This window comes from Pocillopora damicornis, chromosome 5 (genome assembly GCF_964200805.1).
Source record: "Pocillopora damicornis chromosome 5, jaPocDami1.2, whole genome shotgun sequence".
NCBI lineage: Eukaryota > Metazoa > Cnidaria > Anthozoa > Scleractinia > Pocilloporidae > Pocillopora > Pocillopora damicornis.
In genome coordinates, this window is record NC_142674.1 from 3,556,835 (window position 1) to 3,582,546 (window position 25,712).

General features: G+C 39.0%; 2 protein-coding genes and 1 non-coding gene across 5 annotated transcripts; all 3 read right to left on the reverse strand.

Annotated features, from left to right (window-relative positions):
* Positions 1–60: 60 nt before the first annotated feature.
* On the reverse strand, positions 61–7,900 carry LOC113676958 (uncharacterized). 2 transcript variants are annotated; one of them, XM_027193700.2, is made up of 9 exons: positions 7,667–7,861; positions 6,842–6,942; positions 5,302–6,134; positions 4,562–4,730; positions 3,846–4,107; positions 2,813–3,040; positions 2,457–2,714; positions 1,842–2,042; positions 61–1,375 (listed from the first exon to the last, which is right to left on the reverse strand). In XM_027193700.2, the coding sequence occupies exons 3-9, from the start codon at positions 6,125–6,127 to the stop codon at positions 1,013–1,015; spliced, it is 2,307 nt and encodes a 768-aa protein (XP_027049501.2). In that variant the 5' UTR covers positions 6,128–6,134; positions 6,842–6,942; positions 7,667–7,861; the 3' UTR covers positions 61–1,012. The 2 variants fall into 2 exon arrangements, with proteins under 2 accessions (XP_027049501.2, XP_027049502.2); XM_027193701.2 differs by lacking the exon at positions 6,842–6,942 and having other exon boundaries at positions 7,667–7,900.
* Positions 7,901–10,549: 2,649 nt separating this feature from the next.
* Positions 10,550–18,285, reverse strand: LOC113676961 (uncharacterized). 2 transcript variants are annotated; one of them, XM_027193705.2, is made up of 8 exons: positions 18,087–18,285; positions 16,234–17,106; positions 15,132–15,300; positions 14,420–14,678; positions 13,730–13,957; positions 13,233–13,484; positions 11,668–11,868; positions 10,550–11,471 (listed from the first exon to the last, which is right to left on the reverse strand). In XM_027193705.2, exons 2-8 carry the CDS (start codon positions 17,084–17,086, stop codon positions 11,106–11,108), a joined length of 2,328 nt encoding a protein of 775 aa, XP_027049506.2. In that variant the 5' UTR covers positions 17,087–17,106; positions 18,087–18,285; the 3' UTR covers positions 10,550–11,105. The 2 variants fall into 2 exon arrangements, with proteins under 2 accessions (XP_027049506.2, XP_089064411.1); XM_089208285.1 differs by lacking the exon at positions 18,087–18,285 and adding an exon at positions 17,718–17,860.
* On the reverse strand, positions 12,336–12,408 carry Trnat-ggu (transfer RNA threonine (anticodon GGU)). The gene has a single exon. It is a non-coding gene; the product is annotated as a tRNA-Thr (tRNA).
* Positions 18,286–25,712: the final 7,427 nt, after the last annotated feature.

A 25,712-nucleotide genomic window follows, 5' to 3' on the forward strand; every position in this document is an offset into this window, starting at 1 on the left:
TGTATTCTTTTACAAAGATCTAGTAAACGCATAATTACTCAATCGTTATAAAGTCAAAAGTATCGACGTGAAATACAATTTTATTAATCATTGTAGTGATTAAATGGCTCTCTTTGAAACTATGATATCCTGTCAAAAATTTTAAAAAAAGCTATATACGAAAACTTCCATTAAGCTATAGAATTATAGATAGTGGATTGACCAAAATAGTACAGTTCTTTTAGAGGCCGGAACACATTATGAATTGTTCTGTGACTGTTGGAAATAGCTGAAATTGTTGTGCCAATGTTTCAATGTTTTCGCGAGACATGTTACTGATAGTTGGAAACAGGTGAAATTGTTGCCATGAGTTTTACAAATGGTGTTTTCAAGGTGTGCAATGTTGCAGGTGGAAAGAACGTAGAAACGGATCAACTCTTAAGATTAACCCTTCACATCCTAGCATCAGTGTGCGTATTCTCCATACCGTTCTCTATACATTTGCTATAGCACTGACAAAGAGAATTTGGAAAACAATCTAGACCTGTGATAATTCCCTTTATTCTCATGTCCTTAATGTTTGATTCAGCTGTGATTCTCAGGAGAAATTAGATGTTGGTCAGTTTAAGGAATAAAAGGGTTAAAGAAGGAGAAAGGAACACATGGCGCATCATGTCATTAAAATTGCAGAAACATGTTGATATCTGTTATGTATAATGCGAGCTAGAGATTTTGGAGACACGATCAAATTGTTTCTTATAGTGTTTTAAGTAGGGAAGAGCAAATGAAATATAGTGGGGGCTATGTCATAGGTGGTGAAAACACATGGAGTTTTGCTGTATGTGGTGATAAAGATAATTAGGCACTGAGAAATTTCGTGTAGCGTCAAAGATTTCACCGCAAGCGGTAGTTAATTTCACTCCCAACCTTTTTGGTGATTTGTAGCGATTCTGTATTTCGTAATCGCACAGTCCAGCAAAGAATGCATATTGCTTTCGCACAATCGACTTTCAAAAACTATTAAATTTACGCCTCAAAACTCTTTACATCCCTCTATTGTAGGGTCCTTTTTGCATGCGATATAATCACGTATGTGTTCTTCGAGATACTTCAGGGGGAACTCCCCCTGTCGAAGCAGCTCGTAATGGAACTCTTCTAAATTAAAATTTCGCCCCAGTTCCCTCTCGGCAATGCCTCTGACGCGGGAAATTTCCATTTGGCCAATTATGTAGCTTGTGACAAATCCCGGTACGCTTTGCGAGCGCAGGACGTCTTTCTTTGCCAGGTCAGTATTGTCTTCCCACACGTATTCATTATACATATCTAGCACGGTTATCTCTGGCGTTTGATTAAAATTCAGATCAATATCCACGATGGCACGAAGAGCGGCTAACAGCTGTGATAAAAAGAGAACATTGAAGTTATATCCAAACGTTATTCATTCACGGGCCCTATAATTCACAAAATAGTCCAACTCTTAAATAAAGATTATTCTATGGGAAGTGCGCACGAATGATTTTATTCACGAGTTGCCATGCATCAAAAAAGCTAGCAAACGAGATAGGTTTTTGATGCATCGTAACGAGTGAATAAAAATCGTTCAAGCACTTTCCATAGTCCATTGTATGATGTTTTAATGTCATACATACTCATATTTTTTCTTAGTGACCGGCACATTTCAAAGACCGGAAGCGGACGACTGTTACAATAAATGTCCAATCAGAGACACGAACGATAGTGCTTCACTGTGTAAATCTCAGTATGTATGTAATAATTTCCGTTTTGCGACAACCGTTCCCAATTTGGTACACTGATAGTAGAGATCAGTCGTCACTCAAACTTGGAACGGGATTTTTTTATACCTGATAGTAAATCATGCCGTATCTTTGCAGCAATATTTCTTTGTCTTGATTGTCTGAGTAGAGGTTCGTGTCTTGTGGCAGCAGTTGATACTCCACGTAGGTTGTCCAGCCCTCAGTGAACCCTGGGAAAAAATTTGCTTTCTCCAGCCAGTGAATCGGATCGTTGCAGCTGTCTTCAAAATACTCTATGTAACTATGCACCTACACAGATATAAAGGGCGATTGTTAGATTGACCAGAAACAGGAATTCTCCTTACCATACCAGTGCATTTTCAGTGATACAAGAAAAGAGAAAACAGAAGATCGACTTCTAAGACGTGATGAGGTCTTGGGGACTGGGCTTGATTTATCGCCGGGGGGGGGAGTGGCGTTAGAGGATTTTGGTGCAGTGACAATAAAATTTACCTGATCCACCCCTTAAGGCTCTGCAGTATTCCTATGATTCCCCACCCCGGTCGTTGATAGTTAATTGGAGGTCAATAGTCTCCCTTCATACTCTGTTGGCGACGTCGGATCCCCCCTCCTGCCTTCCTCTCGGAAGACGAGTGCTCCTACCATATTCTCGCCCTTTGAAAAATTTAATCAATTTGTTGCACTTCGCTGAAAAGCCCCTACCTCTAAATGGTGTCCAGGGAGTTGTTCATGGGCTGTGGTCGTAAATTCTGTCCATTTTGGGCCAAAATTGTCCGCGAAAAACGGCAAACCTTGCGTAGCGTTAACCTTGCAGTCTTTAGAGCCTGGCGCATATCCGTGAAAGCGGACATGCGGATGAAACCAAGATATAACATCCACTGGACAGACAGGAACTGTGTTTTTAGGACCACTGCGATAAAATAGTGGTTTGTAGACGGGGCCAATATTGTTTTTCATCGTCTGTTATGATAAACAAAGAAGTTATACACTTTTTATAAATTAGCGCTACTCATCCTGACAAAAATGGTAGAAGATTTTATCTTGGAAATTACGCTTACTTCAACAGTGTTTTCAATCCACTTCTGCATTGCTTTCCACCGCTCAGGACAATACCCCTGTGCGCTCTTGTCGTCATAACATTTTATGTAGGCATTTTCGTCACTCTCATTGGCAGGAAACGGTTTATTGTTAAACGACATGTTGGAATGGCGTAACACGGCTTTGAAGGCGGTGATGGCTGTCCTATTGTCCTTTTCACCAGTATACCTTTTGGCCACATCAACAGCCTTTGGAAATTTAAAAAGATTTCTTAAGTTACTTTCTGTCCTTAGAGACATCTTCATAGTTATCAAAGTTATCATTGCAATAAAAGCATTTATTAAGTTGGATGCTTTACATTCCACTTCAAACTTCGAAGACACCTCCAATAGGTTTCAGGCTAATAACATAAAGATCAAGGTCCTTTCGGTAAGTTTACTGCAGTTGCCATCAATTCGGATCTTTTTGTGTTATGTACTCGTTAAATGACTCCGCGCATTGTATGTATATGCAAACTGATTCAAAATAAAATAGCAAAGAGCGGGGAAGGCCGGGTGACAACTGAAAAAAAAACATACTAATTGCGAATGAAAAACTTAAGAGAAGGCTCCATATTTCAAGATTCAAGATGTACAAACTGTGAAGTTAGAAGGAAATCTATGTTTTGCAAGACCGTTTATCAAACCAATGCCACGGTTTTCCCATGACATGTGTTTTGTTATATTGATAAACAGTACACAAAATTTTCATTCCTTGTGAGCGCAGGTATATTTTTCGCCTGAGGGGAGGGGGGCGGGAATCGAAGGATTTTGGTTATGTCACATTACAATTTACCTGATCTCCTCATAGGGCTCTGCAATATTTTCATGATTCCTCTCTCTCTCTCTCCACTCCCCACCCTCAATTCTCCACAGTCCCCCTTTACACTCTTACTCCCCCTGTTTCTCATGAATACGTGTGACCTCCCCCCCCCCGCCCAAAAAAAAACTCCTCCAGGTAACTAATGATTATTTCCTTCGATATCCTCAACTCCTCATTTCAAACGTTCCTCACCTGCTTATACAACTCATTCAACCTCGTCCAAGCTCTCTCCCTTAGATCAGCAGGTGAAATGTCAAGAGTTGCAAAGTATTTCATCAGTGTTTGATACGTCTTTGGTCCACTCAGCTCCTCTCCAGTGGGGAGTCGATGGAATGCTAACTGACTTGTGTCTGGGATGTCATCGTAATACAGAAAACGGAGAGGTACTTTTCCTAGACCGCTAATGATGTTCTCATCCGAAGGGCAGTTCCTCAAGTACTCGTGCTCAAGGAACCTTAAAAAAAAAGGTTAACAGTAAATAGATTGAAAGTGAAGCCTCGCACTTGTCCCACTCGTATATAAAAAGCAAAATTTATACGCCTGCGCTATAGGTTCGGACTGCAGTGAAGAAAATTTTATGTAGTAAATGCTACGTGACAGATGTTTTTGCAACCTCCACCGGATAGGGGAGTTTTTGTCCATCGTTAAATTTTGAGAACGTTCTTGTTCGTTGAAGACAAACGGACAGTCTTGCTCTGTCCTTTGTGAGATATGAGCCAACGAGTTAAAATCATCGATTGGTATTGTTTTGAATTCCAAGTCCTCTGCCTAAGTTTCATCAATTCATTTCATTTCGTTGATTTGGTGTATGTGTCGTTAGATCTACACTCGTCAGTGTTTCGAAGTATTTATCTATCCGTTATATACCAAGGAAGTAAAGGAAATGATCATGAAGCTTGGATCTTTACCTCAACATATGCACAACAGCTTTTGCGATGTTGTGCACCAGAGACCACCTAAAGTATTCAGTCACGTTCATCAAGAATACCTCCTTCCAACTATCGTTGACTCTCTTTGACAGATGCTCGAAATAACTAGTGTTCAATAGAATCTTCGCAAATGGCTCATCATAGATTGCTGCAATCGAGATTTTAAAATATACTTCTGATTATTCTTTGAAATCAAGCTTTTACCACCATGAAAACAAACCAAAGGAAAAAATAACCCAGGGGGTCGTCTTTTCGATTCAAAAGGGACGGGGAACGGGGGGCGTTTATCGATAAGAGAGGTTTTTTTTGGTTGCCCATCCAAACACACTTCAATGTTTCTTTTACTCCCTAACTGAGCAAACTTATCCAATGCACATCAATTGAAAAATGTCTTGGTTTTGTTCCTCATTACGATCTCATTGCCACCAAACTTGGTGACGCATTGGTGTAATGGTCAGTGCACTGGACTCCGGGTAGAGAGGCCTGGGTTCGAAACCTGGCCGGGACAATGCGTTGTGTTCTTGGGCAAGACAATTTACTCTGACAGTGCCCCTCTCAAGGCCACACTTAATTTGGAGCCCCGTTCTGTTGTGTGTCCCGCACCTTCATTGTGAAAGCGATTTAAAAAAACTGTTTACGATCTTAATAACTTTACTCAGACCTACCCTTAACACGGATGGTCATGGAAACACAAAGAAAAGTAACTAGCTTGCACTAACCAGCCTCGTTTTTCAGAGCATAGGCACGGTATTTTTGGTACTTGATGACGAATAAACCAGCTTTACAAGCTTCGTTGGTTTTCACATAACCTGTTCGCGCTCCTAGCTTCCAGTTCTCCACGTACCGATTGAACGTGCGATTATAACCCTCAAACAGATCCTTAAGCTTCTCAAGTTCGGTCATGTTTCGAGGCTTGAAATGATCAAAAACCCGATTTAGGTGATAAAATACGTCACAAACAGGCTGCCAACAGAATATGTCGGGTCCAAGCAGCCAATCGCCGTTGTAGTAATCTTGAAAGTACGGAGACCATCCGAAATTGTTCTCTAATATGGTATTAGCCACATGTACCGCCTTGCGCTCTCTTAGCTTCAGCAGAGTTTTATTAAATTTCAACGCATTTAACTCCCGGCGTAGCTCCATAGCCACGTCAGTCCGGTTTTTGGTAGCATTCGGGGTTGGATCGTAAGGCCGGAAATACATTCGGATATCTTCGGGTTTCACTCGTGCCATCTGGTATATCTTCTCGGGATGAAGTTCGAAGAAATACTGTCGATGAATTTTTTTAAGCACGTTTGTGAGGTTAGTGCGATTGGCTTCTTCTGATCCGAGGCATGGCGATGTGTATGGCTTTGGTGGAGGGATTTTTGCAGCGAAGAAGAAGATCATGACGAGAATGAAACAAATCAGTAAAGGGACTATGACCATGAAAAGAATGGGCACCAGTTTACGAGATTTCTTTTTCGTCGTAAAGTTTTTGGAGCCAAACCCAACGGGAGTAATCGTCACTGCGGAACCTCTGCTTTGCTTATAGCCGTTCTCCATTGTTAATCTGTTGTAAAAGGCATGAAATTTAGTTTACTAACAAATTGATAGGAATAAAAAGTATGATTTACCACGACGAACCGTATTAGTATAGATAGGTGAGAGAAGCTGAAACGAAATCAAAGGTAAAGTTTATAATAACTTCCAGGGACGAATCTCATTTCATAATGAGTTAAAGAGCTAATTGCGGACTTGTGAGTTTGTAAACAGTGCACAAGACGGTATATGTGGCCACAAACAAATAATACAATTGACTCGTTCAAACCTATTAATTGTTCATCGAATTACTGAGATTTTTCTCCGATTCTGTCGATCTAAAACTGAACATGATAATTGTCTACTTTTTCCCAACGCCAAAGCACAATATCTATTTAAAAGTTACGCAGTGAACATCCTCGCTGCAGAGACCAAAATCTTTGCATTTGAATCACTTGATTTGAAAGAGTCAGCGACAATGCCTTGTTTACAGAACGTATAGTAAACAAACCCTCCACGTTAAGAATGGTACAAAAACTAAAGTTGTACAGATGTCAGTTCTGGAGTTTTAATTTCATTAAGAAGAAAAAAACAACAACATATACATTAATCAGTTAATTTTTGGTAATCCAAAGATATCAGGTCTTACCAGCCTCGTTTAAATATCTACTGATCTCTATGGTAGAATTCGTGACGAAAACTCCAACGGACAAATAACATCATTTACATAATTAATACCTTCAACGAGAAGTCAAGAAGCATTTAAACTTTACAAGAGCGGTCAGTTTCTCGTCAATTTGAATTCAAATCTTTCAAAGATTTGTCATGGGGTTTTGGTCCTACGTGATAAAGAAAAATTCAAAAATGAGTAACAATAAAAGTGTCCATATTCCCACTGAACCCCGTTGAACAAATAATTTGCATAATTCAACAGAATATAAGTATTCAAACTTAGTCGTGTTATAATAAGAAAGGACCATTTACGTAGCTGCACAATTTTAATATGCCATAAGCATACTAAGCATTTCAACATCAAACTTTTTTACATCAAAAGACAATCTTCCGTTTCACTTTAGCCAAGTCATGACTATTTTCAGGAACAATTGTGGTCTACTAACAATATCATAACAAAACATTTCATTCCTGTCGCTCCCGCGCTTGCTTACAAAGTAAAGATTTAAATATTAAATAAACTGACGCTTCACAACTCGACACTATTATATTCACATCTCTTTCAAATTGCAGTTAAAGTGTTATTTGAACGATTTCTTCGACAGAAAATAAAAGTTCTTGACAACTCTATATATAACGACATAACTTAGGCAACATTGACGTATGCAAGACTCGCCGAGAGTGAGAGGAAACAAGCTTAAGTTACGACAACGAAATTAAAAACTTACGCTTTGCTCTTCAAAACTTCACAAAAAATTAAATTGGTATTACACGTTATCACTTAGAAAAACAGCTTCAAACATGTAACGATTTAATAAAACGTTGACATGAAGTTCGCAGTTATATTAGACGTTAAGCAAAACAGGAACATCTAAAGCAAACAATACCCACCTTTTGCGACTCTACCCAGCACAGAAACGACAGTTCAGAGATATGTTGGGAATAATTAACTAATCGTTTGAAATCAAGATTGTAAGACATATGCTAACCACAGCGAAACATGGCGGCGTCCGACGATAACCGAAGCGTTCCAGAGTGCTGCGTAACACATACCAAACGTGACTGATATTGTGTCCGTTTAAGTCCAAGGCTACTTGGTTATGCTTCACTGTAATAGAACAAGACAAGACATTCTAATAATACTCACGCGAATTAAATGGGCTCCGTCACGGTCTGCAAACGTCCAAAGTTCGCAATTTGCAATCCGTTTCAATCATCTCCATCTTGTGCCTTCCTTGTTCTTTTTTTAAGTTTCTTATTGTGTCTCTGGCCTTTTTCTTCCTTGCCGCCGTAATATTTTGTCGTCTTCTTCGAGGTGAAAGCATTTTGCAAGGCGCACAATGTGGCTCAAAATTTCGTGACAGAACTATTGTAAAATTGCTTTTTAGCGTCGCGGCAGAACTGAATAGTCAATTTATTTAACCAAAAGCATGTAACCTTCTAGGGTCTATGCTTTTGATTTAAGTCAATCTTAGGAAACGAAGGTCTTAGAGAGTGCTTTGACAGTCTCAATCCAGAGAAATACTTTTTTCTTTTCCTTAACTTTTAACCGCAGTTTGAAAGCAGCGCTAGACATCTCGTGTTGTGTACTTATAATAAATTATCTCGATATCTTTTGATGCCAGAAGTTGATAGTAGTAATCAATATCAAGGAACTCTTTTATACGAGATGAATAATTAACGCGGTCCACGAGAGCTCAGTCATTGAAATATCGAATTGAAAAGTTGAGAAAAGAGTTAATTCTTCATTCTAAGCCTAAAGATCTTATGAAATTCAGCATACGGAGAATGTAAGTGATGAGGCAGGTTGGAGAAGAAGAGTTTTATATGACGGTAAATCTACAATCCGGGCCCCGGTTGTTCGAAGGTCGGATAATGTTATCCACTGGATAAATCTCTATCCGGTGGATAACACTATACTTTTTGCTATCACTTATCCGCTGGATAGCGATTTATCCATTGAATAGCGTTATCCGCCCCCTATACAACTGGGCCCAGAATGGGTTGTCACAGTTCACATGCTTGAAAGAAAGATAAAAAAAAGACTGGCGCAAATATTGAGTCATTGAAAAACACATGAAAACGTTTACTTTTTTATAGATAACACGAATTTTCACCAAAACTGTTTGAGACAAGCGGATTCGAACTATTTTTTGAAAGTGATCCTCGGGACAGCCACATCTTCTTCCGCTCTATTTGTTCTTCTTCAGAACCATGATAACATATTTGCGCGATGTACAGTCATACACTTTAACAGCATCGCTTCAATAAGTGCAAAAAAGGACTTTCCTTAACACGTGGCGGAGGAGGGGGGGGGGGGGGGCAGACTCCAGAGGGTCTGAACAACTTTTGAGAATTCTCTACACCCGTAATGTTTGCATAAGGCCACAGAATCGCGGAAAAAAGTCTTCTGGTTGCAGCTCTAATGAATAATTTCTCTTCTCATCGATTGTAAGACGTCACAATCATGTCTTGTGAAGAAACGGAACACGAATCTCAGAACCGAACCTTGCAAACCTTAAGAACTGAACCTTGCGAACCTTAAGAATGGAACCTTGCAAATCTCAAGAACTGAACCTTGCAAACCTTAAGAATAGAACCTTGAGAACCTTAAGAATGGAGCCTTGCGAACCTTAGGAATGGAACCTTGCGAACCTTAAGAACGGAACCCTGCGAACCTTAAGAACGGAACCTTGCAAACCTTAAGAATGGAACCTTGCGAACCTTAAAAACGGAACCTTGCAAACCTTAAGAATGGAACCTTGCGAACCTTAAGAACGGAACCTTCCAAACCTTAAGAATGGAACCTTAAGAATTAGACCTTGCCAACCTTAAGAACTCACACTGCTAACATTTATGCTATTTTTTAATTAGAACCGAACATGAAACCGAATACTGTTTATCTTATCAAAGGACGTGTGTTTATTGACACACGCATAGCTTTTATATACCAGAATTGAATTTAAGCCTTCGAGAGAAGTTGTTGTCCACGAGAACGGATAGTTTCTTTTTGACGAGTTAGAAACTTGGAATCTTGTAAATCTAATTATCGAAGGATATAGCCAATAAAAACCATAACATGTCTACACAATTATCGAACAGTGGAGGGGGCGCCTACGATCCCCGGTATTTTTCCAAATCAACTCACGTAGATTGGTGGGAAGGCACAAAGAGATCACGTGCTGGCTTTAAGTATTGAAGACTTGTAAGAAAAAAAAGTGGAGAAAATTAAGACTTTATATAAAACTATTTAGAATAACTTTCGACTAAGTTTTTAATTTTTTTTTTTACACGAAGCAAAGTAAAGAGACATAAGAATTTACTGCTTTACTGATTTGAATATATCTACCTGCATTCTAGATTTCAATGGATACGTTACTTAATGTACCTAATGATATACATGAGAAAATTACACGCGTCTGATTGGCTGAAAACGAGTGCATTTTTCATGTAACAAGAGTGCAAAGTTGTAACACGACTGCAAATTATAAATAGTACGCGTCTTTACTTTCTGCGATGCTTTTTCATGTAAATTTATTAACAAGTAACAAAATGATTTCTCGTGCAATTTAGTGTAATTAAGCGCTTGTCTTTGAAAGTTTACTCGTATTTATTAACACCAAATTACACTCGCAATCATGTTGTTACCTATACAAAAATGGTCATCGCATTTCGTTCCCAGACCCCAATAAGCTGTGGCCACCTGGTTACAATGTGACTGTTGGAGGTGAGGGTATATTGTAAGCCATAATTAACTTTCTAAGACTCATCTTCTTTAAACTAAATTTTTCTTTATTAACAGTAAATATAATGCATCATATTATTGACGAATATCTACGACACAGAAAACTAAACAGCTTTAATAAAATTAAAAAGCTAAAGCCTAATTTGCGTAGACATTTTCAAAAGCAATCTCCTTTTCAAAATTGGTCTGAATCAAATCGTTGACAAATAATTTTCAAACAGTTTTTGAAAGCATTGATTGATAAAAAGTGATAAGAGATCAAGAAAAAGTTCTCACTTAAGAAGGAGAGCTAGTCGAGAACTTTCAACATTTTTGACTTTTTCAACCGAGTGGGCCATTTCTGGGTTCCCACGAATCCTTTTTTTTTTTTTTATTGAGCCTTTTTGCCAAACTTCAGTTTAGTATGTCGGAATGAGTCGTATCTACTCAAAAACAACAAACCAGATTCTTATCAAAGAGTATGCACTTGCCCTCGTTCCCCAAACAGGCTTGAAAAACACGGAAATGGTATTTAAAACTATGCGCTTTACTCTACGTCCTCCTGAAAAAGCTCTTTGGTCAAAATATATCACTTTGTAGTCAAATTCATATCATTTCACTACAACCAATTTGAGTGGGATTTTTCTTGCAAGCAATGTATGCTGTAATATGTTCCTCTAAATAATCTAACGGAAATTCTCCTTCACGGAAAATCTCGTAATGAAAATCTTTCAGCGAAAATTCGTTGCCCAGCTCCTTCTCGGCCATTTTCCTGACACGTTCAATTTCCAAATGACCAATCATGTAACTTGTTACAAATCCTGGCATGCTTTGTATTCGTCGTATGTCTTTGTTGACTTGGTTGTTATTATCTTCCCATACGTACTTGCGGTACAACTCTCGTATTTCGCTCACTTGTTTCCCATAGAAGTGTAAATCGATGTCAGCCATAGCTCTGAGGGCGTGAAGTAACTGCAAAGAATAAATCATGCAAAGTTATTGAGTCCTTTAAAAAATTATGTATTTTTCACGTTTTTGCAACTGGTGTGCATAAGTTTTACAATTCTAGTGATTGGCTCTTGTTCAGATTAAGTCAAATTCTTCACAAGCAAGGTTCCACTCCTTACACGTATGTTTGCCGTTCCCCCTCCATAGAAAATAAACTTACCTGATAGTACAACATGCCATATTTCTGACGCAGAATTGTTTTGTTTGTTTTAGAGCTGTAAAGTGTTGTGTCCTCTGGATAAAGCTGGTCCTCTGCATAAGCAGCCCAGCCTTCTGTTATAGCTATAAAGTAGTTTGGGGCGTTTAACCAAGCAATTGAGTCTTTACAGTCACTTTGGAAATATTCTGTGAAGCTTTGAACCTGGCGGTGAAACATAACGTGCATATAACTTGTTAAACTTATTTTATAGCGGAGCTCGAAGCGCGCAGCAAAGTCCAATACTTATCAGTAATGGTAGTGAAACAACATGAAGAACTATTCGCCGTACATCACAACAAAACGAAATTTGTGAATGAAAATGATCCTCGCAGTAATGTGCACTACTTAGGCAGTAGTGAAAATAAGGCCTGAAAAAAATTCAGGCCTGTACGGGATTTGAACCCATGACCTCTACGATACCGGTGCAGCGCTCTACCAATTGAGCTAACAAGCCAACTGGGAGCTGGTCATGAAGTTGGTTCTAAATAAACCCGTGAAGTGATGAATAAATGGTTAAGAATATATGAAAGTCATATATTTGAACTGCGGATAAAGACGTTAATGAAAGTGATCCTCGCAGTAATGTGCACTACTTAGGCAGTAGTGAAAATAAGGCCTGAAAAAAATTCAGGCCTGTACGGGATTTGAACCCATGACCTCTGCGATACCGGCACAGCGCTCTACCAACTGAGCTAACAAGCCAACTGTGAGCTGGACATGAAGTTGGTATTAAATAAACCCGTGAAGTGATGAATAAATGGTTAAGAATATATGAAAGTCATATATTTGAACTGCGGATAAGGACGTGAATGAAAGTGATCCTCGCAGTAATGTGCACTACTTAGGCAGTAGTGAAAATAATAATGTGTAATGATAATAATAATGTTATAATGTATAATAATAATAATGTGCACATTACTGCGAGGATCACTTTCATTTACGTCTTTATTCGTAGTTCAAATATATGACTTTCATATATTCTTAACCATTTAAAACGAAATTTTTCGTTTGGTTGATACTGCTTCGAGCCTTGATCAGAGACAAATGAAATCCTCTCTCAAATGTGTTCAGTGTGTGTCGGCTGTCTATTGGTTTGTCTTTTCTACTAAAAGATGTATCTCAATTTGACTCCCTTTTCACTGTCACTAAAATCCGAGGGCTATGTCATGAGCCAAGAGATCACAAGTTGTGGTTTCAGATCAAGCGCGAAATTTTGTTATTTTCACAGAATGTTCACAACCTTGGTTGTACCACACAAAGCAAACCCTCGTTGCGACACTATCCCACGACTTTTCGCGACATGTTGCGTCGATTTGACGCCACATGTGATTCACACTAAAAAACAATATCGACTTTATGAAAGAAAGGCACGTCTCGGCCATTAGTTGCCTCGCGTAACCCTTTCTAAAATCTAGTAAATGGAGTATAAAGGAAAGATTTATGGAAGCGATTTGTCGCGTCGAGTAGCCCGTTCTGGAGACCGTGATTGGGTGTGCGGTGGATTAGGTGTCTAAGCTAAGGCTTACCTCGACGTGATGTCCCGCAAATTCATGTATCATCGTGGTATATTCAGTCCATTTTGGCCCAAAATTTTCGACAAAAAAGGGCAGGATCTGCTGCGCTTTGTATGAGCAGTCTTTGTTGCCAATGAAATAGGCTTGAAATACAGAATGAGGATGATACCAGGCTTTGATGTCCACAGGACATTTTGGAATACAATTCTTTGGACCACTGTCATATAAAAAATTCTTTAAATATGGTTTGATTATGTTGTTAACCTGCGGGAATAAAGAATTCATGTAAGAAACGAGTGCGGTATTCAAAAAAACAACAACAACAACAACAAAAACGAAGTAAGGAAAAGATTAGTGTCATGAAAGTGAGCAGATTCAACCGCGCTTCTTATTTTTTATGGCTTTTAAGGGGGAAAACCTAATTGAGCAAGTGGGTGGGCTAAGTTAGCGGACCATCGCTTTTGCTCTGAATTGTCACTCATCCTTAACAGCCTTCCAAAGCTACTTGCCTCTTTTGAATTTTTTATCCAAGCCTGCATTGCTTTGTATCGTTTGGGGCAATAAGCCTTGGCGCTTGCGTCGTCATGACATTTGATAAAGGCATCGTCGCTGGTCTCATTATCAGGGAAGGGTTTGTCGTTAAAGTACATTTTCTGTTCCTGCATTTCTCTTGTAAAAGCGTTTATGGCAGACACGTTGTTCTTGATACCAGTGTAATCTTGAGCCAGTTTCTCAACCTGGTTTATTGTTTAGAGAGACAAAAAAACTCTTACGTTACCTTAGGTTTTTGTAATATGGAAGTAGTGAAATTTACCGAGGGGGCAGGGGAGGGGGGCTTTTTATGAGTATCTTGAAGCCTGTCATGTCCTCAAAAGACAACAGTGTAGGCCACTCCTCCTTCGGCTTCCGATTCTGCTATTTTGAATGTTACTACTCCCTCTATCCTACGGAGGAGCTTCCGAAAATAAACACGACAAGTAACAAGTATAGTTTTCGAGGAATAACCGTTGGAGAAATTTTCCACAGGTAACATGTAATATAAGTTTAGTTTCACAACAGTCTCGCCTAATAATTTGCGCAAACATATTTTGCCTTTGCAAATTTTCTTGTGTCACCATATGGTCGAGGAGATATGAGTACCTGAGTTTATCACAGGTTGTCGATGAAACAGCATAGTGTACTGGGCTCTTAAAGTTTACCTGTGGATATAGTTCGTTCAAACGTTCTTGAGTCTTTTTCCTTAGCTTCTCTGCCGTGATATTAAATGTTGTAAAAAATCTCATCAGTGATTTGTATGTATCACTTCCCTGGAGTGGCTCATTAGTGGGGAGTTTCTGCATTGCCGGTTGGTTGGTGTCAGCGGCTAAGTTTTTGTACACATAAGGTAGAGGCAATTTTTTTAGACCGCTGACCACTGTCTCTGGGGCGCAGTTGCTCAGGTGTTCTCCTTTCACATATCTGGTGTGGAAAATAAAAAATGGAGCAGTTTAACATTGCATTGATTTTACTTTGGCACATATCCGTGTAGGACAAATAAGGTGGTCCTCCCCCTCCCCGATGTGGGGGAAACAGGGGTAAAAATACGCTCTACAATTGGTCTTGAAAACTTGTGACCTGGTAAATCGCGTTTTCCGGTGCTTAACGTCGTTTTCATGTATTTACTTGTAGTTCTAATTGGTTCCTTGTGATGCTGAGCTTTTCAGTGATTGGTTGTAGCTTCATCAGTTGTTGTTTTCCCTCACTCAGAGCTCTGATCAAAGGACTGCAAAAATATTTGCACTGGGATGAGAAATTTCAGAATTGTAATCAAATCCAGAAATAGCTCAAAGTTCTTTTACGAATCAAATAGGTATTTATGTGTTGCTCATATTTAACAGACCCGACATGATAGGGGAAAGATGTGAAACAAACCGTAGCATTTTTATAGTCGCGTTTCCAATCTTCGTTACGAGAGAGCGCTTGAAGTAAGCCGCAACATCTTCTTTGTATTCGTCTTTCCATTTTTTCTTGTCACTCTTGGACAATTTGTCGTAGAATTTGTCAGATTGAACCTCTGTTGAGAAAAATTCTTTGAAGACACCTATGACGAAAGATATATGTGAAATGATGAAGATTTTGAACGATACCAGACGCACTCTAATCAGTGTATAAAAACCTGATAGTAATGCTTGGAATTGCACCCTTCATCATTGCATTTTGAAATTACTGAGTTTTGATTGAATTTGCCAACATGGAATGTGGGTCATCACACCAGAGAGCGACTTTCGGCAAAAGCGGAGATCCAATTGAAAGCTAGTTTTTCAAGATAAAGCTCTGTAAAAGAAGAAGACGAGAAAGTAGTCGTGTGAAGACCTTGTTTCAAAGAAAATTTGTTCTTTGCGGACCCAGTTGGACATGGAGATTATAGAAAACTGCCAGCATGGAAGAGAAAGAACTGATTAATAACGGGCTAACCTATCGCAAAAATCTAAAAGATCATATTGTAGTCCCTTGCACATTGTGTACAGCTGTTTATAGAATGGTTGTCGGAAAAAGGGACTAAGTCGCGCGAAAGTCAATCTGGGTATCCGGTAATCAACAACCATTTATAAGTAAACAAATAAATTTGGACAAGGACCAATCAACAGGGGATAAATACCGACATGCACTTGGATATGAAAGGAACAGAACGATAGAATGTTACGCTGTAAACATTTTTCTTTAGAGCACTCGAATTTGGTTGCGTTAAGCTTCCATCGTTTTCGTCATTCAGCAGGGTCAGCTCGTTCTTTTTCTCCCTAACGTTTTTCATCAATTTTAGAATAAAAAGTCAGTCCTACGAAGAAAAGAAATTAATCAAATTCGCTATGCCCCTTCGATAAAGCGATGTTCTCTCAAATTTCTCTGAATACTGAGACACTGGTCAAAGAACCGTGACCTGAAAACTACCCACAATGCCTTCTGTATTTGTCCCGTTCACTTTTTCCGACAACTTTTCTGCAACAACTGTAGATGAGTTAAAAAAGATCCCCACCTGTTTCGTTTTCCAGAGCAATATTTCGATAAGAAAAGTACTGCAAGTTGTGCAAGCCAACCTCACAAGCTTCTTTGTTTCGCACGTACCCAGTTCGTACGCCCAGTTTTAAGTTTTCGATGTATGTCTCGAATGTCTCGTTGACCTGATCAAAGAGCTCGTCCAATTTTTTCAAATCAGTTAAATTATGTGGCTTGAAATACCCGATCACTGCACTCAGATGTGCGTATACCTGGCAAATAGGTTGCCAACAGAAAACGTCAGGTCCTAACATCCAGTCCCCCGCGTAGTAATTTTGTCCTAAAGGCGCCCAGTCGTTATTATTCAGTAATATTGCCTTAGCAACGTGAACAGCCTTTCTTTCTCGAATCTTTAGTAACGTCGTGTTGATCTTTAAAGAATTCAGTTCTGAAAGTAGTTTCATTGCCGTGTCTGTTTTGTTCTTAATAGTGTTCGGGCTCGGGTCCCACGGTCGGAACGTCGCTCGAATTTCTTCGGGCTTTACTCCGGGTTTCCTGTAAATCCTCTCGGGCCATAACACTCGGAAATACTCTGTTTGAATTTTCTTCAGAGTCGCTGTCAGGTTGGAGCTGTTTGACTCCGCAGAGAGAATGCACCTAGTGGACACGTAAGGTGGTTTTCGGTCTATACTTGTAGCAAACATGAAAATTAGGAGGAGGATGATGCAAATCAAGACCGGAAGGCCGATGATAAGCAAATTCACGAGCCAACCTCGTGATTTTCCGAGACTTCCCGCTCGGTTGGGTTCGGGAATAATCCCAACAGTGGCTGCGCCGTCAGTTCTGTGGTAGCTATTGTCCATTGGCGATCTCGATTCCACGTACTTCAACATTTTGCAGCAAGCTTAGAAATCTGCAAATAGTAACCCGTAGTAACAGTAAAATTCTTGATGTGCAGTTAAGTAATGCCCATGCACTTTGAAATTACTTAATCTGCTTCGAAACTTTGTGTGGGCTTCCTGCGCAGCTCATTCATTTACACGAGCGCTTTACTGAAGCAGTACAGATAAATGCCAAACAAAATAGATAATCTGAAGCTCAAAGCTGGCTACTGACTCAGTAAATGTCATTTTGTAATTTTTAACTTTTTTGCCATGGTTGACTGTTCAAAGGAATTTTTCGGTCGCGTGACTGCCGTAATTTTGGGTTCTGACTCTTCTGAAATGTAGAAACAGGCCTCTGTATATTTCATCATGATGAATCATTAATATGCAAGTTGCGCCGTTTTGGACTCGGAGCTGCACAACAATGATTAAAATAAATAAATGAAATTGTCTGTGCAACACTGTTACCGCAAAGATTAATCAACAACTAACAACACCTCTATGTACAACCGAACAGAACAGATTTTTTAACACAGTACCAAATTCCTCAACACGATTTCCTCTTCACTGCAAGGTAATAACTTTTAAATGTTAATTGCTTATAAAAGTGAATTAACCTCCATACCGTTGCAAAGCTTACTTTGTCACAGATGTACAGATGACAGCGACTTGTTTCGGTCATTCCAATAGATGGCGTGCAACTTGCAATTCCATCGCATGATGGAATCGTCATTAGAAAGGTGATCACAATACATCGATAAACATTTCGCAAAGAACATAAATGCAAATTTCTCATAGCGTGATCACCTGACCTCAATTACAATTTTTTGCAACAGGCTTAAAAACTGTTTCACTTGATGTCATGCAGACGTTTGCGATAGCATGTAGAATTTGGGTAAATGTTTTGTCATTTTACTCGACACTATTTAATGTTTGTGAAAGACCCTGTTGACGAAATTATTATTTACGATTTCAGGAACGCCGTCTACCCGTGTTGTGTAACACTTACCTCGAAATGAACTAAGCAAACGTCGGTTATCGAAACTCTCGCTCTGTACTAAATGAAGAATCTAAGAAGGAAAGCCTTTCAGCTATTTATCAAACTAGCTCTGAAACTTAGCCAGTTTCCTTCTTAAAGCTGAAACGATTAAAACAGCCTCGTCATGGGACCTTGGCGTCCTTTCTATGAAACAAGAGCATTATCTATTATTGTAATTTCAATGCCATAATTTATCTGCAAGAGTGAGTAACAACAATTGATGTTGTATTTTTTTTAAATTTCTTACGAAAGACTGAGCTAACACAATTGCCTCTGCCTTGTTGATTAATGCAGTAAGCATCAGTCTTATCTAGCGGTCTTCGCATCAAAAGGAGCTTGCTCCATGTTCATCAACTTGGAATCTATTTGTTTTATATAATAAAGAATTGAAAAAAAAGCTTTAATGATGACGTCATCTATAGTCTGACCTCCAATAGATCATAACTGAGAACCAATCAGAATGCGTGCATAACTGAGCTTATTATATAATGTTAAACTGATTCTTACTTGTGTAAGAACAAAAAGTCAGTTTCTCATCACAGAATAAGCGCCCATCCACGGTTCGAAACAGAGGTTTAATTGAGCAGCACGGAAATCAGCCTGTTAAAAGTATGCGCTTTTCTCTATCTTCTCCAGAAAGAGCTCTTTAGTCATAATAGATCGCTTTCTGGTCAAATTCATAACAATTTCTTACAGCCAATTTGCTATACCCAGTGGGACATTCAGTCTATTTTGGTCCAAAATTTTCAATAAAAAACGGCAGGATCTGCAGCGCTTTGAAAGAGCAGTCTTTGTTGTCAATGAAATAAGCTTAAAATACAACACGAGAGTGATCCGCAGAGAGAATGTACCTCGTAGACGCATTAGGTGGTTTCCGGTCTATACTTGTATCAAACATGAAAATCAGGAGGAGGATGATGCAAATCAAGACCGGAAGGCCGATGATAAGCAGACTCACGAGCCGACCTCGTGATTTTCCGAGTAAAACGAGTGACGAGAGTTGATGATCAGAAAAGTCTTTAACGTACGAAGGAGGAACCGGTCAAGTTCTTTCCCTATTTTTGTGGAAAGTAGTTGAGTAAGTATTTGGAAAGTATTTGGCTTGTTCAACTGAGGGGCCATTTTTGTATTCCATGGGCCCTCACTTTCGAAACGAGGCTTCGAGCCAAACATTTATTGTTAAACTGATTCTTACTTGCGTAAGGACAAAAAGTCAGTTTCTCATCACAGAATAAGCGCCCATCCACGGTTCGAAATAGGGGCTTAATTGAGCAGCACGGAAATCAGCCTGTTAAAAGTATGCGCTTTTCTCTATCTTCTCCAGAAAGAGCTCTTCAGTCAAAATAGATCGCTTTCTGGTCAAATTCATAACGGTTTCTTACAGCCAATTTGCTATACTCAATGGGACATTCAGTCTATTTTGGTCCAAAATTTTCAATAAAAAACGGCAGGATCTGCAGCGCTTTGAAAGAGCAGTCTTTGTTGTCAATGAAATAAGCTTGAAATACAACACGAGAGGGATATCAGGCTCCGTTGTCCACAAGACATTGTGGAATGTAAAACTTCGGACCATTGTTGTACAGAAAATTCTTCAAACGTGGTGCAATCATGGTCTCAACCCGGAAGGAAAATGAATGTCACATGAAAAGCAACACCATCATACCAAAAACAAGGAATAACATAAAAAAATAAGGAAAAGATTAATATCATGGAAGTGAGTAGGTTCAATCGTGCCATCTAATTTCTATGGCTTTTAGGCGGACACCTAGTTGAGAAAGGGGATGGGCTTAGCCAGCGGGCCACCGCTTTCGCTCTGAATCGTCAGTCAGCCAGTCGTTTCACCTACGAGTCGTTAGGTATCAAATCGACTTTCAATTTGCATTGAAACGACCTAACTCTCTCTTGACCTATTGGTCGATCACGAGTCGATGAAATCACCAAACGCTTTGTAACACTTAAGCGAAACTAGTGAACGGACCCCGTTGTTCGAAGGGGGGGGGGGGGGGTGACGCTATCCACTAGATAAATATCTGTTCGGCGGATAGCACTTTACGTGTTGTTAACATTTATCCATGGGATAGTCATTTATCTCGATCCGCAGTAGACTTTTATCTAATCTTTGAACAACTGAGCCCTGATCGTCAGCGAAACGATCTCAACTTGTTAATACAGTTTGATTCTGATCCAATCATATTGCAATGGTTTCTCACCTTTCTTGCGACTATGGTGTCACAAAGCAAAAGCCTTATTCCCGGAAGTTATTTCTCAGCAGAAACTGTCTTGGAACGGTCCACTTTGTATGGGTATCGTTTCTAGGAAGTTTTAACGAGAGCTGTTAACGGATTCTCGTTAGTTTAGTCTTGAATCGGGTTTAGGTTTTGAGGGAAAAAGGACAGCATAAATACACATTTTATTTATTTATTTTCAAAGCGAAGAAAAGAACAGATAAGGAAAAGTAACCTAAGCTGAATTTCTGGTTGAATTAAAAGAATTCTTAATACCTATAACTGATGGAAAAATAAGAATGGCGGAGTACATAATCTGCAGAGACAAAATTGGTAATAACAAAGACATTAGTATCTCTTCTATTTACAGGGCGATTTCAACACTGCTGATCCTAGCTGTAGACAGGACGCGTATTTCATATGGACGTTGTATTTGCCAAGCTCACTTTAGAGACTCTGTGGCTCAGTGACAGAGCATCGGAGCACAAATTCGATGGTCTACAGATTCCATTCCTCGTTGGGGACTCAAACACAATCTTTCCTCAGACGACGGTCGACCTCAAAATTGACAAATGATATTTCTATTTTATTTCTACCTATTTATTTATGCCTTCTCCTTTTTCACTGTCATCAGTATGATCTTTTTGAACAGGAAATTGCTTTTCGCCTAATCCCTGTACAAGGGATTGTGAGGCGTGAGTGGCCCAGTGGTCAGAGCGCTGGACTCTGGGTCGGACGGCCCGGGTTCGAGTCCTGGATGGGGCACTACGTTGTGGCCTTAAGCAAGTCGCTTCACTCACCTTGCTTCGTCTTCTCGGATAAGACGTTAAGCCGGAGGTCCCGTCTCCTGCAGGGTTTGGGGTAGGACACGTTAATTTCCCACGCACGAGATTACTGTGTGATGGATGTCCTCCCCTGGGTTGGGTTGGGTGGATTTTAGTGTTGTAATGCGCACTCGATCATATTATCGCATGTTAGACTGTGCAATATAAGAAATAAACATTATTATTATTATTATTACAAAGCATGTTTCCTTTCCGGTAGGAAATTATTATCGTCTGAGATGGATCCTGTTATCCAAAGGTAATACTGAAAAGCATCATTTAAGATGTATAGAAAGCCGTATATAGTTATGATATAACACAAAATATATGAATGAAATTAAATTTTAGACAGTATTCTTTGCACTGTATCGCCGCCTTTAATGTCAGAGTTTCTTTCAATAGGTTGATTGAAGCTTTTGGTTTATTTTGCTAAAGCTCCGAATCTTGTCCCAACCATGCAGTTTAGATAATTGATATTATAATTTTCTTTTTTTCCTGGAAAACATCAGACAACCTTGATCATGTTTGTCTTCTATTCGATCAAAACTCTCGCTCTTTTTTAGGCACAAATGGTCAAAACATATCTTGAAAACCGACTTTTGACGATACTTATCACCTTTTTATAGACAAGTTTGCTGACGTCAGCTTGGGTACTTTAAAGCGATTTTTGGTTGGAAATTAGGCCTCGGGAAGTCATTTCCAATGTGTATTTTCTCATTTTCCTATCTGAAGTTTCCTTTGACAGAAATTAATCGTGCCTTAATTAAAAAAATTCTTAAAGGAGATGTTTCATGGTATCACTAAGACCATCCGCATTAAAGAAAATATGCAGGTGAAAACATTAGTTTTTAAAAGATTTTCCAATGCTTCTTGGTCAACTCCCTTCTTTTTCTTTTTTCTTTTTATTTTTGCTTATCGCCAGGTGTTAGTTGAATACTTTTTGTGACTAGAAATATTTTCAACCGCTCATCTTCAAACATCAGTATATTTATTTCAGTGATAGGACAGCAACAAAAACAAATCTATTTCTGTCATATTTTCATCGTTCTATTACCCTTGTGAATTTTCAGTTCGCTCTGTGTGTTGGTTGGATTTTCTTTGTTTGAAATTTCTTTCCTACATATCTTTATTCCGATGGGAAATGAAAGCTCTGCTTTTTCCTGTTCAAACCACAGTATTTTTTCTGGCGAAACGTAAGCTTTCGACCTTGTCGCCTGACGAAGATATGCAGTATGGCACTCGAAACGTTGCGATCAATAAACGATTGATTACCCTGACTCCTGCATCGTGATACAAACAATTAAACGTTTATTTACCCGAAAAAAGCACCATGAACAATAGCATTTTCATCAGTTCTATAACGGTATTTTTTATTCTCTTCATGAAACCCCGTCCTGATTATACTAATCATGTTGCTTTCGTTTAGCCCAAATATTCGAAAAACACCATTTTGCCCAAGTTGTCATCAGTGTGTTTACAACCGGTTATTCTTTGTCAGCGTGTGTACTCAGTAACGTGTTTTTTTTTCTTTTTTTTGAAAATGAAAGGTTCGCTGTGATCATGGTTCGGTTAAAGTCGTTACGCACAGTTCAGAATATCCTGATCTACACGATTTTCTTTTACCGTGGACGCTACTTGGTAATCAGAATCAGTGGTTCTGATAGGGTCCTTGCCAGTTTGACAAGCATGCACCTGGCCATTTCAGTTTGATTCGAAGTCTCTTGCACGGAAGACAAGAAAAATATGTTGATGTGTGTTTCGTTTGTCTGGTTTGTCAGTATTATTTTGACAATAATATCCTCCATTCCGTCGCCGGTTGTCGATCTTTGAGGTTCTCAAGCAACGCAGGGAATGCAGAGCTGAGTTCCTTGGGCAAGGAAAGATTTTTGTTGCAGGGAGATCTTTGTTGTTTGTTATCTAAAAACTATAGTTTGTGACATATTATTATGATTTAGGGAGAGGTTAAATTGAGCATACATGCCATACAAAACTATCGTCATTTACAATAGCTGCATATGTCGCTTGCCGTACCCCTCTTGTCATGTCTACAGTTGAAACCCGAGGTTCAGAACTGGATAGGATTCTCAAGCATCGTTAACCAAATCATATACTTTTCTCGATTACGACGATGTCGCCGAGCCATCAATACGTTCCTTTAAGAAACACGTACATTTGGAAAAGATGACTTTAAAGAGAAGCCACTGACCCATCCATTGCAATTTTCGAGTCAAGAGAGGAGAAAACTCGGCAAGATCAGAGTACGCTGATAAAAGACTAAAGGATCCCGACAATACTTGCGCCTCACCCTGTCCGTGTTGAAAGCCATGGCAAAGCTCTGATTGGTATAGCGGTTTCGTCAGAAGATTTAGAACAAAATTTGTCTCTTAGCAGTGGAGAGGGAATTGGGAGACAATTTAAGAGGGCAGATCAGAGGATCCCTCAAGATTTGAGGTTTGATACTCGAAAACCATTTTCTTTCAAGGATCTTCCAATGAGCGTTAATTTAGAGGCAAATACTATGGATTCAGGAATCATAAGAATGTTGGAGGAGGAATTAATGACACGATGCCATCTCGCATCTAATTTCTCCTTAAAATATCACTCCTGAATCAAACATTGGAGTCATGAAAACAAAGGAAATGATCACAGACTTAAGTGGCTATTGATTGTTAAACAAATTCTCCTTGTCAGTACTTTAAGAAATGTATAGAGAAAATTATGGAGAATATGCATACTGATGTTAAGGTGTAAAAGGTAATTGGTAATTGATTCAAATCCAGACGGAAGGATTGGACTGTGATTTAAGAACCTGATTCTACGTATTTTTTCAACTTGATGGCTTTGATTTAGAGTTAAATATAATCCAGAACTGATTTGATCTCATAGCCGATGTGTACAGTAAAATCTCCCGACAGACTGCAGTACTCCAGCGAATGAAAATGATTCTCCGATTTCATACAAGAAAACTTCTCTAAGTCACTGTTATCCTTCTGCATTTTAACTACCGATCAGAGACCTGCATTTTTGACGCAAAGTTGCCATAAATTTGTAAAAAATAAACGAGAATGCCCTCCGTTTCGTTTTGAGGAAAAAAAAACAGCCTCTACTGAACTGCTCAACAGAATAGGCCTGTCATCACTTGAAAATCAACGTCTTGCTGACGTGATAATCTGCAATGTCTACCACGTTACTGATAATAAGCACACACCAAAAATTGTTAGAGAACTGCTTGATATTTTTAAATGCTTTGGAAAAAGATATAGACCTTGTTTGCCGTGTTTACTTGTTTTCCAATCATGAATAACCTGACATTATCTGAGGGATTATACTTCATTTGCAAAGTGTTCCTATTCATTTGAATTTCTGTCAAGAAGACACTGCAACTCACTTTCTGAGGACTAAACTTAATCTGCAAGCGGGGATTTACATAAGGCGCAGATAAGCTTGGACTATCGTTGGTTTATTTTCTCACAAGCTACATCTAGGAGTCGAACTAACAGATTATCTTGTAATACCTCTAACCGAAACAGCGACACGGTTTCTTTGGAAACTTCACCCATTTTATTCCTCTATGCCTTAAGCTGCCACTTTTCCCTGCTCGACTAGTGATAGCAAAATAGACTCGGAGCTGAGTGTACTTTATTTCATACGAACACATTCTAAATTAAGACAATTGAAAAAAAAAGGAGAAATTTAGAGTACATTTTTATATATTCCTCAGAAACTCATTACTAAAGAATCAATTTTTGCCAATAAAGCTATTACGCAAGCATCCTGTGGTGTTGCATCAGCATTGCCAGCGGTGATTATTCATAAATTTCTTAGTCCTTTAAACATCATCGGATTTGATAAGTAATGGTAATAGGACTTAAAGGAGTCCAATTCAGTCTGTAAGCATACAAGTGATAACAAAATCGGACGACCGCGCAGCGGATGTCCGATTTGTTTATCACTACAATCAAAATGTAATGGATTTCTGGTGATTGGTTGATTTCAACTACAACTTTGAATGTGATTGGCTTATTGAACTGTCCGTTAACAAACTGTCCTATAACAACTTGGCAAATGAATTAGTGGAAAATAGGAGCTTTTTAAGCCCATCACTGTGGAGGAAATTGCAATTTTTTATGATTAGGCAAATTATTCGACTTTGATGCTAAAGTATTAGCATCAAATCCATTGAATTTAAGATAAAACCAGGTTATTAAATAGTATTGAATTCTAGGTCAAGGCTAACAACTGCATTTGGTTATAAAGCTGCTTAAAGAACATAATTGATTCAACTAGAACCAGCTGCAGAAACGAAAAGTGATAACAATACTTCGTTCCCATTTTTTCCATTGTTTAGCACGGTCTCCTTTGAACCTTTGTTTTGTTCGGATGTCATTCAATGCACTATTTACATGAAATTTCGGTTTTGCCTAAAGCAATATTTCCCTGTTTCTGTCATCTTTTTATCTCATAATTTGTTTTAGCTCCTGAGCCATCACAGTTCCAGCCGCTATGTATCCAGAAAAACCACTTATAACCAAAGTCATCATGAGTGC

What these genes read in the sequence shown, in the direction of transcription:
- LOC113676958 (XM_027193701.2), bottom strand. Translation starts at nt 6,127, where the DNA reads ATGGAGAACGGCTATAAGCAAAGCAGAGGTTCCGCAGTGACGATTACT. An exon ending in GGATTGAAAACACTGTTGAA is followed by an intron (nt 2,715 to 2,812) that starts GTAAGCGTAATT and finishes TTATCATAACAG; the next exon opens with ACGATGAAAAACAATATTGG. An exon ending in ACGGCATGATTTACTATCAG is followed by an intron (nt 1,376 to 1,841) that starts GTATAAAAAAAT and finishes TTTTTATCACAG; the next exon opens with CTGTTAGCCGCTCTTCGTGC.
- LOC113676961 (XM_027193705.2), bottom strand. Translation starts at nt 17,086, where the DNA reads ATGTTGAAGTACGTGGAATCGAGATCGCCAATGGACAATAGCTACCAC. An exon ending in GCGACTATAAAAATGCTACG is followed by an intron (nt 14,679 to 15,131) that starts GTTTGTTTCACA and finishes TTTCCACACCAG; the next exon opens with ATATGTGAAAGGAGAACACC. An exon ending in TGAACGAACTATATCCACAG is followed by an intron (nt 13,958 to 14,419) that starts GTAAACTTTAAG and finishes ACAATAAACCAG; the next exon opens with GTTGAGAAACTGGCTCAAGA.